At 40.8% G+C, this 12204-nt stretch overlaps 1 protein-coding gene across 1 annotated transcript; it reads left to right on the forward strand.

The window, feature by feature from the left end:
• Positions 1-62: 62 nt before the first annotated feature.
• Positions 63-11945, forward strand: LOC311266210 (ankyrin repeat domain-containing protein 13C-like). Its single transcript, XM_084368463.1, has 13 exons — positions 63-909; positions 1029-1070; positions 1652-1756; positions 4972-5057; positions 5263-5308; positions 5402-5468; positions 5649-5793; positions 5883-6014; positions 7018-7179; positions 7285-7364; positions 7722-7820; positions 10325-10425; positions 10523-11945. Exons 1-13 carry the CDS (start codon positions 534-536, stop codon positions 10651-10653), a joined length of 1572 nt encoding a protein of 523 aa, XP_084224589.1. The 5' UTR covers positions 63-533; the 3' UTR covers positions 10654-11945.
• The last annotated feature ends 259 nt before the right edge of the window (positions 11946-12204 follow it).

Genomic DNA, 12204 nt, shown 5'->3' on the forward strand with positions numbered 1-12204 from the left:
GTTCAAACTGGGATGTAGAGTGCTCGCGCGAGATTTCGCAACTCGCAGCATGCTAGCGCGGATGTAGCTCCTGCTCAGCTGGCTTTTTGTACCATCCCGTTCGCCTGAATTTTGCCGCAAAGCGAGCTGAATCGATACCATTTAAAACGTCCAAGGAGCGGTAGAAGAGACAACGATGTAGCCGTTTGTTCCTCGTCCTCACTCATAGCTGCATGTTGATTTAGTGCGTGTGTGTTCTGTTATGTTTAGCATTATTTTCTGTTTTCATCGCCGCACCCACCATATTCATTTTTTATTGTGGGCTGGCTAGCTAACGTTTGCTGGGAGCTAAAGCTAACGTGGGCAGCAGGTGTAACGCTATTTGAACAGGGAGCAGCCAGCTACGAGAAAGCGTCGCTGTTGTTTCAAAATAGCTAAGAAGCTCATTTGAAATTATACCTGCTGACTGTCCCCTCCCGGGTTTGTGCCACATCTTTAGTCACCAGCCTGTAGCAGTTATTTTAGTATAGCCCGGTGAACGCACGGTAGTCACAATGACAGGTGAGAAGATACGCACCTTGCGAAAGGACCACAACAAACCAAACAAAAATGACGAGATAATGGACACGTACGATGAGACCTCTAACGGGACTATCCCTAACGGCACCGGGAACCATTTCAAATCCAACAAGGCTTTCCAGAAAGCAGTCAAAACCTCAGCACTGCAGCAGCAACAGCAGCTCAATGCAAACAACATCAACGGCAACTCATCGTCCATCAGCACAGTTGTCAATGATAATAATAAGAACCCGATAATCCTCACGAGCGAGGACCTGGACTTCCCTGTTCATGAGTGTGTCTTCAAGGCAGATGTGCGTCGGCTCTCCTCTCTCATCAGGACCCACAGCATCTCTCAGAAAGATGTGCATGGTGAGCTGTCTGCCATTGTTTTTCTTTTGTTGTATTAATCAATTCAAATGCGTTACATAACGAGTGTCTCTGAACAGGTGGATTTATTGTTGTTAATCACTATCATGCCTCTCTTTCAGGTAACACACCTCTTCACCTGGCTGTGATGCTTGGCCACAAAGGTAAAGTTGGTAGAGTGATAACATGGATTTAACTCGGTTTTTTTTCTAATCTTAACAACCTGTTGTCATACGCAGGATTAACCTAAATGAACAAAAAAGCTTCTCAGAGGGTAATCTAGCCCGGAAAATTATACCAAATCTGCTGTGCTCCAGGGCCACGCATCTGTCGTCATGTGGCTCTGTTAAAGAGTATTTAGCATCCTCATTTAAGGCCCTTTTTTTAAAACCACTTCAGTTCCCCTACAGATTTTTGGAGAAGCTTTTGTACTCCTGCTGCACTCAGCATGTCTTATCTGACCTCTGCAGTGTTGCTGTAACAAAGTAGGTAGGCTGTAATGGCTCGTCCTGTACAGACGGAGGTACTATTTTTGATGCTGATCGTAATAAATGATCTTTACGTAAAGATCAGCAGTCTGTTTGAATGTTTACATCTTTTATATAGACACTGTCACAAAGTTAACATTCAACTTTTCTGCTCTAAACAACATTGAATGAAAAACTCTGTCAATATACAGAAATCACAATAAATGAGACATTATCACATTTGTCTCTATGATTATTTTTATGTGTTTTTCTTCCAGAATGTGCCCTCCTGCTCCTGGCCCATAACGCTCCCGTAAAGATCAAGAATGCACAGGGATGGAGCCCTCTCGCAGAAGCCATCAGCTACGGCGACAGGCAGATGAGTAAGTTGCACTGCTTCGAAAAGCTGTCTGCTCTCCTAGAGTTTTCATATTCGGATGTGTTGGTGGTTATCTCCACAGCATACCTGCAATCATGCACTCACTGTTGTAACATTTAAGGTTGAGTGCTGCATATCTGACGGGTCTATGAATTTGCAACGGCGTCACGATGATGTCAGCTTTAGTCACTATTTGTCGGTTCGTCAGTCTGACATCTGGAATGGCTTTCTGCATGAATGCTAATATTGTAGCAGTGTTGGTAAATGTCAGCCTGATGGTTGTGGTGTGTTCAGTATCACATTTGCTTGGATTGCTCTGCTTTGTTCTTTTGCCGGCTGAATGATAGAGTATACTTCCCGAATGAAAAAGGAAGTTGTGATTTTATTCTCTCTCATAGTCAATATAATACAAAATCTCAATGAAAGTTGAATCTCCACAGTCCGTGCTTTGCAGAAACATTTCTTGGCAGTGTGCACAGTTTAAAGTCTTCTTGGATACCTCTGTACAAGCTTGGCATCTCTGGGTTTTGAGCAGTTTTTCACTTTCTTTTCAGAGTTTGTGTGTTAGCTGTATTGCCCACAGTTGAAATCCAGTCGTGTTGCAGAGAACAAGTCAAGAAGGAATTCCAATATTTATTTATTTATCTTAGTTCATCAAAGTATTTCCTCCATACAAAGGTTCATATGTGCACGTCATTTACCAATTCTTATTTCATCTGCTTTTTATTTATACAAATTGTGGAAAAAGGCAAAGGGCTTTAAATACTGTTGGAGGTCACGGCTTATGTGCGAGTGTTTGAAGGACCTTTTTATGAGTCATCTAATTGTTCAAAGGCAGCAACAGCTAAACGGCCGGTCCAGCTAAAAAGCTAAAGGTGGGGATTTTCTCTGAGCGCTCGTCATCCAGATGGGCTGGAACGCAGCCTGAACGATGGCTTAGTGTTGGGAAGCCCTGAGCTTAACGGCCCGGTCACTCGCCTGCTTAATGATGCCACTGCTTTTAGATCTGACATGCAGAGAAAAAGAGTCAAATGACATGTGAAAGGCACCAGCTAATGCCTTTGGGATGATTTCACCGCTCTGTCCTTTTTTGTGCGTGTGTGGTGTTAATTTTGTTTACATAACCAAGGATAAATAAAAGATAAAGGCCAGGCTAAACGTCTAGTAAAGGGGACGCATACTAAATCATTTGTTTTCATCAAATTTCTGTTATTGCTGTTTGGCTGAATAGATATCCTAACAGTGAATTATCAGCATCATCTTCTTGTACAGCTTGTGATGGAGGTTGTGAGGCCCAGCAGTTTGAGCAATGACCCTCAACCTTGTTAGTATGCGTCCCGGCTCTCTGTGCCTGCTGTGGCAGGCTGGTTTGGGACTGGGACCAGGAGTTTTTGCTTCGAGAAGGTCACATCATTCTTAAGGGTAAAGGGGGGGGGGGGGGGCAGAAAGGGGGCTGGGTATATTCAACCATCAGCAAGGGCACGCAAAGAAAGGCACAGCTTTATTTAGATTTAAATAACATGCAGCACACAGCTGGCTATCACTTAGTCAGAGGGACACAGGGAGAATAACATGTGCTTGATATTAAATGCGCAGATAACAGCTTTTCCTGAAACACTGCAGTCTTGTCATCAGTCATCACCTTTCACTTTCACACGTGTGCACGTTGCGTCAGCAGCTCACTGGTTGTCTGCGTGTGCAATGACAAAATGACCCAGTGCAGCAAGTGCCTCGTCAGCATTTCTCTCCTCAGTCACGTCCAGTCCAACGTCCCCCCCACCTGGTCGAGATAACCAGGATACATCTGAGATATGCTGATTTGTTGTGGTCCATCCTGTATTATTAAGTGGTGGTTGTTGTTGTTGTTGTGTGAGAGAGAGAGAGACAGAGCTGCACTTCATGAGACAGTGATTTCAGCTGATCCAGATGAAAATATATGTAACATGTAAAATGAGACTTCTGTACAGGGATTGGTTGTAATAGAGTAGAGATGCTCCTCATGTCACAGTAGCACCATATTAAAATCTGACTGAGCACTTGATTCAGCACTTATTTGATTACTAAATAATAAAATTGCCAAACATTCTCTGGTTCCAGCTTCTCCAGTGTGAGGATTACCTGCTTTTATTTGTTTCTTATCATTGTGAACTGAATATTTTGGGGTTTTTGGACAAAACAAGATGTTTGAGGACCTCACATAGGATTTGGGAAAAATCGAATGAAAGTTTCCAATATCTTCCTACGTTTTCTTTTTTTTTTTAAAAAGAAACAATAATCAATTAATTGAATAAATGATGTGACTGTTAGCCGCAACCCTACTATTAACTGTATATATGAAAAACACTGGTGGAAAAGTGGACAAGTGGGTTAAACTGGTACATTTCGTCATCTTAGGCTGTACACTGAGGATCTGTCCGGACATCTGCTTATTCTAAATTTAAGCCAGAGAGCTACAACAAAGATTTTCATTATAAATTAATCCAACGATTATTTTCACAATTAACGATGCCTAAAAATTTGTGATAAATACTCGTCACAGTTTCCCCAAGCCTAAATTCCAGTCCAAAACCCAAAGACGCTTGATTTATTTTCATACATTTTAATTATTTGTTTATTTGAAAGGGACAGTGCACAGCGTCTTAGCTGTACCAGAGTTAGCTATAAGCTTATTTATATCTGTAGTCCCTGGGCAGGAGACGGAGCATAACACGTCTGTTAAGAAAATAGACACTACAGTTTAAAAAAAAAGACAATACATATTCACTTTACAACAACATCAGCAACCCCAACAATAACAACAATAATAAGATTTCAAAACATTAAAACACGCCAACAATAACAATCAGACTCTTCATTTATATCATAAATGACAAAGAGAAGAGGCAAGTCTTTACATTTAAGAAGCTGGAACCATAAATGTAAACATTTTTGCTTCAAAAAAGTCTAAAAGGGATTGCTGGATTATCAAAATAGTTGGCAAGTCATTTTCTTTCATTCAACTATTTGATTAATCGACTAGTCATTTGACTCTTCTACGCTACAAACACCTACAACGCACGGTATAAGAAAACCTGGCAGGTCGGCGCGTGAATAAGACTCCTTTCAGCACCAGAAACATGCGAAGAGCCTGACAGGTTGTGCATTTTTGAGGCCAGTACTAAAGACTTTGCAGTACATTTGCGTAACTTCTAATTGAGATTTGTTTTTTTGTTTTCTCAGTCACAGCGATACTGCGGAAGTTAAAGCAGCAGTCCAGGGAGAGTGTGGAGGATAAGAGGCCAAAGTTGCTGAAAGCTCTCAGAGAGGTGAGGATCACACTGGCTTCACTTCCGCACCAAATTCAAGTTTGGAACTGCATCACTGAACTTTGACTCCTTTAGGGCACATGGTTACTGAAAAGCATAATGTGAAATCTTCACTGTACTGCGCTTTTCTTCTGACCCATGAAATTACAGTCGTATGAGTATTTGTTGGATCCCTCCGTCAGACATGTTTGTGTCTTTTCTGTAGCTTGGAGACTTTTATCTGGAGCTGCATTGGGACTTTCAGAGCTGGGGTGAGTTTTTACACAATAAAGTTGAAGCCAGAGTATAAAATACTTGTTCACCAGCCACAGATGAATTTATTTACACTCTTTTGTGTGTTTTAGTGCCCTTGTTGTCCCGTATGCTGCCGTCTGATGCTTGTAAAATCTACAAGCAGGGAATTAATATCAGGTAAAATGTGCAATTCTATTGTTAAGTGTACCAGATAAAGGCTGACACTGTGCTTGTGAGAGACTCAAGTTTTTGAAGCAACAAATGGTCGTTATCCAGGTCAAAGACTTCTTTTAGATCTAAAAACTAGGACGTCACAGTCTTCACACTCTGCTCTCCTCCTCCTCTCTCTTGATTTAGACTTGACACCACTCTTATAGACTTCACTGATATGAAGTGTCAGCGCGGAGATCTCAGCTTCATTTTCAATGGCGATGCTGAGCCCTCCCAGTCCTTTGTGGTTCTGGACAATGAGGCAAAAGTGTACCAAAGAATACACCACGAGGTGAGTGAGCAGTACGACCAGTCTCACCTTGTGTCATCAGCTGTTTGATGCGAGTAGCACAGCGTAACTGTCACTGTCCTGCCCCCAAGGAGTCCGAGATGGAGACGGAAGAAGAGGTGGATATATTGATGAGCAGTGATGTCTACTCTGCAACCCTGTCCACCAAGTCCATCACTTTCTCTCGTAGTCAGATCGGCTGGCTGTTCAGAGAAGATAAAACAGTAAGCTTTATGGGGCAAATCAGAACTAGAATTACTGAAAGTAAAACAGCTCTTTTTTTAAGAGTTTACAGAATGATTTACGGGTTAAAACATTACAAATTGAGTGTGACTGATACTGATACCAATATTAGCAACTAGAAAATACAGATATCACTATCGGCCGATATACGCACATTTCTGTCAGGGATTCCAGGTTCCTGAAATGTAGTAATCAAACACTTGACAGAGCTTCAACAGACACAGGATAGTTTAACAAGTTTAACAGTTTAACAAGACACTTTATTGTCTGAAATGACATCAGTGCAGTGAAACAGACAACATCGCTGGGAATTAATTATAAATTTTCAAAGTTTTCAAATCGCACCAAATATATGCTGATATCTACAAGAAATAACAGTATCAGCCAACAGATATATCGGCCTGGCTCTACATTACATGTAAGTGGGTCAATAAGTTGTGTTTTATGTTGCATATGACAATGAGTTGTGAGTAATGTAAGAGTAAGTATTACTCGAGTGATTTAACTTCTCAAATTGTTGAGTCCCTAAGAAGTAAAAGTATCCTGTTTTGAGAGAAAGGATAGAATTTTTAAAAATTATTTTATGCGTGTTTCTTTTCTGTCCTGTAAATCATCTCACGACCTCTTGGAGGGTTTTCGACCCCCTGGGTGGGAACGACTGATTCTCCTCCTAATCAAAAACATATTTTTCCTCTTACCAGCAGTGCTATTTATCCATCAGGATTTTTTTGGTGTGAGTTGCTGAGTTTTGAAGATATTGGCTGTAGAGATGAGACCTAATTGCTCTGTTTAGTAGTTTTATAAACTTAAAAAGAGATTTGTTTTGCTATGAAGATAAGAGAGAAGGGGAATTTAAATCTTCTTGTCTCCTAAAACGTTAGCTCAGTCCTACCCTCAGGCTTTAGATTTAAGAAATCAGTGGTAGTATTAAAATCACTTGGTAACTCCTCCTTAAACACCGATGTCTGCTCGTTTTCCGCTCAGGAGAGGATTGGAAACTTCCTGGCTGACTTCTATTCAGTGAACGGCCTGGTGCTCGAGTCACGAAAGCGCCGAGAACACCTCAGCGAGGAGGACATCTTGAGGAATAAAGCCATCATGGAGAGTTTGAGTAAAGGAGGGAGCATCAGTGAACAGAATTTTGAGGTGAGAGGAAGAATTGAGTGTTCTGGATTCGTCTACCGATGGTAAATAGTAACGGTACCCTGAGGACTGTGAATATGCCACTGACTGATATTTTCTTGTGCCCAGCCTGCGAGAAGACAGTCCCTCACAGCTCCGGCGCCCAACACAATTTCTTGGGAAGAGTACATCACCGCAGAGCACGGAAAGTAAGCATCTCGCTTTTTTATGTGGCCTTTTTGGTGCTGTGTTTGATAAGACAGCTTGAGATTTGACAGGAAATGGGATGGGGGGGGGGGGGTGATGACCTGCAGCAAAGGGCCACAGGTCTGACTCAAACCCTGGGCCGCTGCAGCGAGGACACAGCCTTTGCATGTGGGTTGCGCGCTCTACCGACTGGGCCGCTGCGGTGGACCGCATCTCGCATTTTCTACAATTTCATCAGTTGATGTCATAATTACAAATTTAATCCGTGTGGTTGCAAGAAAATCCGAGTTTGAAACGCGTGTGAGCCGTCATGGGTTATAAAAAGCTTTGTGTGTTTGTTTGTCTCTTCAAACCTCCAGGCCACCTCATCTTGGGAGAGAGCTTGTGTGTAAGGAAAGCAAGAAGAACTTCAAAGCCACTGTAGCCATGAGCCAGGATTTCCCTCTAGGCATCGAGTCGTAAGTGCACCCCTCCCTCCTTAGATCTATTTACAAAGCTTTCTGCACAGATTGATCCTGGGCGAATACACAGATACGCTTGGGACGCTAGTGAAGGGGTAGTGTAGAGATTAAATGAATCAGATAATTGGGCCAGGCAGATACCAGGGTTTCTCTGATTGTGTGGGGTAACCACTGATCAGATGATTGCAAATCAACTGCTTCACTGTGTGACAACAAAATCACAGTGCGCTTGAGCTGTTTGAAGGAACAATCTCCTTATTTCTCTCATTTCCTATTCACTTATGCCTTATTCCTCATGCATCTTCACGCTTGTGGGATCTGTTTCGGGTTCAGTTTGTAGATAGAGAGCCTTGCAGATTCAGGGTTCTTAAGGGAGTTAAGTAATAAAGACAGCTATTTTTGCCCACCACTGGTTATCCTTTGTAGAAGCTTTATTTTGTCTGGTGATGGAAGTAAAGTAGTTAAATACAAATAAAGTGCAAATTGGATCATCGTAAAGTCTAGACCCTGGCCCGAATCCGACCGAACAGCAAGTCGGTCCAGACTCAGCTCAGCTGTTGAGTTTGTGCATTAACGTTACAGAGAATTATTTGCTATTTGCACTTAAATACTATTAAAATACATATCGTGTCTCATTTTCTGTATCTCATTCCTAACAATTTCTACAACTCATGTAAACGTAGTTGGATCAATATGTCTGAGTCAGAATCAGAGTCCACCAAGAGCCAAATTTGGATCTATTTTCTGTTTGGTGACTAAATCTGGGAAGGCTATCAGCCACACTGGCATGTTAATGTTTGTGCCTGAGTAGTCACTCTGTAGTCAAGCTGCTTCTCTCCATAGATAAACTGTATCAGTGTTTGCATGGTGCATTCAGGTGCACATCATAAACTCAAAAATCTCAAAAGTGCATGAAAGCTGACAGGTTACATGTATATCTGTGATCACTTTCTTGTTCTTTCATGACAGCACTTTTTATAATTAGATGATTTAAATAATAATAATAAAAAAAAATCTACTTAAATAATCTGTTGTTGTTATTTGCCAACTCGGCCATATTCTTGAACGAGAGGTGCCCAAGTAGCTGTCTCTGATCATTTTCACTGCAGCATTTTTCAAATAATAAAATACTTAACAAGTGAGATGTGAGGGATGTGAAGTCAATTAAATGAGTAAATCTTGTTTAATTATAGCGAATCGTTCTGGGCCCCTGACCTAGAATAAAATCAGATGCCAGACCTTTGAGTAATAAGTCTGAGAACCCCTGATGTAAATCGTACCACTAGTTTAAGTTTTAATGACGGCTGTTCGCCTTGAGAGGAAAGGGTGATTGATGCGCATTTTCCTGTTTGTTTAGTCAAGTAACATAAAATTAACTGCATACAGATTTGAGTTTTGATTTTATGCAGCCAAGAACACTCATTTGATCATGTAAGGGAGAGGCATGGCTGGCTTCAAACAGGACGCGGTTTTGTTACAGGAAGTGCTGTAAAATATTACTGGGACCTAATGTAGTAAATTGCTTTATCTCCTCTACTGCATGAACCTTAATGGAGCCAACAATAAAAACCCAGCTGTTGTAATAGCTAATGTTTTTTTAATTTGATTTGGTTGTTCCCTCTGCATTCTGTGCTTTGTAATGTTAAAAATATGTTTTATGTTCTACCCCTAACATGTTCAGTTTGAAGCCATTAATCACCAACAAGAGACCAATGTTTAAAAAGAAGTTGGTTTTGTAGCCGATCACATTATTTTGAGTCTCAGACTCACGACTTTTCATTCTCACCATCTTATACGACTGGGATGTAGAGTGACTGTAATAGAAAACCAGTGTTTGTCTGGACCCTGAGGGAAACCTGTCAAAGCTCATCTGTCAGGATACAAATAATTCATTTATTCCAGTGGTTTCCAACCCGGGGTCACAAGATAAATCAGAGAGATGGCAAGATTATAAACATTTCTGCTACACATATTTGTTTAGCCATTGAAATGCTGGTCTGGTGGTCCTACACTTTGGTTCAGACTTAAAAACTCAACAACTATCTGATGGATTTCCTTGAAAATGTGTTCCCCAGAGGATGTATCCCAGTGACTTTGGTGATACTCTTACTTTTCTTCTAGTACTACCATCAGAGCTGCTATCTTAGCTGTAGACTCTTGTTTACTGACTTCTCTCTAATCATTTCATTTTTAATTGTAAAACACAAATATGTTCAAATGAAACAATATAAGAAGCGTTTATAACTCTTAGACATACTCATCCTGAAAAAAAAAGGTTGTATCTCCAAGCGTATCTCCATACATGTTTACACTCCTGTTCAAGAGGTAAAATGTCCTGAAGTTTGAACCATGATAATTCTCTCAAGGTCTCGATTTGCAGTTTGACCTAATTTATCTTTTGTTCCGGCTCAGATTTTGTGAGTTTGTCTGTAGCCAACGGCAAGTGCTTGCTTAGAAATAACTTTCAAACAAATTGCTGACTCCTTTTCCTCTGCCTCCAGGTTACTCAACGTGTTGGAGGTCATAGCCCCGTTCAAGCACTTCAACAAACTGCGAGAGTTTGTTCAGATGAAACTTCCGCCCGGGTTTCCTGTCAAACTTGGTACGCGTGCCGACCTACTCCTGTTTTTATCCGAGTGGGTGAGCTTAAGGGGAAAAATCCCCAAAATAATGTTATCTTCTATTTTTCTCCCTCGCAGACATCCCCGTCTTCCCAACGATCACAGCCACTGTCACATTTCAGGAATTCCGCTACGACGAATTTGAGGAGTCCATTTTCGTCATCCCTGACGAATACAAAGAAGACCCCAGTCGCTTCCCTGACCTCTGACCTGTAAACACATCTGACGCTAAGAGGAAATCACCAGAGAGCTGATACGTTTTGGAGGCGGAAAACAAAAATAAGGAAACCTGTATCGTTTTATTCAAATATATATTATCTGTTTAAAAAAAAAAAAAAAAAGGTGGGAACTGATCTTACTCATCAGTTTTTGTTCATTTTGCTGATGGCTCCAAAGCAAATCAATGCAAGCAGATGTTACATCTCACTTATAGATGCATATTGGCAGCCGTTTTATGTGAAATGAGTGATAGGTTTCATTGTGCTCGCTTTTCACCACACGAGCGGCTCAATCCGCTGCTCTGAGCTGCTGTCAGAAGACGCAGTCTGGACTCCTCATCTTCACTGTTTTAATATCTCCTCCTCCTCCTCCTCCTCCTCCTCCTCCTCCTCCTCCCCTCGGACTGATCAATGAATTCTCATTCCTGAAACTGCACTGACACCGTCATCTGTACATTATTCACGTCTTATCTGTAATTCATAGCAAAAAGAATCACAAATATAGCTATATCCTCAAACTGAGCTTAATATTCATTTATAAATGATGTACTATATATAAATATATATACTCAAAAGGAGTAACACTGTGTAGCAATACATTTCCAGTACTTAAGAATGTTTTTAACCAGCTGGGAGAAAGTTTAGCATTAAAAACACATTCTTAACAGTTCGATATCAAAGCCTTTTCCCCTGTGCAGGACGCAGTCTCCTGTGTTTTCAGGTTCACTCATGTTACCTCTCAACCGTCTCCATGTTTGTCGTGATAGTATGGACTCTGTGCTCCGTGCGAGTGAATAATTGTACTGTATCAAGGATTGTTGTATGTACGTTTGTGTGTGGGAGAACCCAGATGGGATATCAGGTAAACTGTTCTTAGTTTAATACTGCACTGATATTAAGTATATTTAAGGCATGCTATGGCTGTGTTGGCCTACTGGATCACATGCATCTTTAAGGTATATTCTCTGAACGTTTGTTACATTACCTGCAGACTTACTGGTATTTAGATAAAGGAAAAGTTGTAACACTAACACTTTGAAACACCTTTTAGTGCTTATAAAATCTCTCCTCGATGGTAGTCTGCGCATTTTTCCTTTTGTTTTTGTTTTTTCAATCCAAGGAGAGTAAAACTAAGCTGTGAAGTTGATTTTGCTGGATATCACCAAAACTGTCCGGGTGGGAAATGATCTGATCCACTGAGTTGTCTCTGGCTTCAGCTAATATGTAATGCAACCATACCTACTTCACATCCCTTTAAATAAAGCACCAGCATCATGTTTCAACTGACTTTGTGCAAGTATAATAAAAAGACAGTATTGTATAAGAGACTTCAAAATAATATTCATTTGTCACATTTTTTGTTAAACTGGGATATCTATCACCTTCTTTCGGTTTAGGACTAGTTTATGGCAATGTATGATGAGGTATTTTACACTATTTGCTATGCAACAGGTCATAAATCAAAACGATGCCCATCACAATTTCCCAGAGTCAACCAACAGCCCAAATTATCTAAATATTCAGTTTATTTGATTTAAGCCG

Source organism: Pagrus pagrus, assembly GCF_965226575.1.
Source record: "Pagrus pagrus genome assembly, chromosome: 12".
Classification (NCBI taxonomy): domain Eukaryota; kingdom Metazoa; phylum Chordata; class Actinopteri; order Spariformes; family Sparidae; genus Pagrus; species Pagrus pagrus.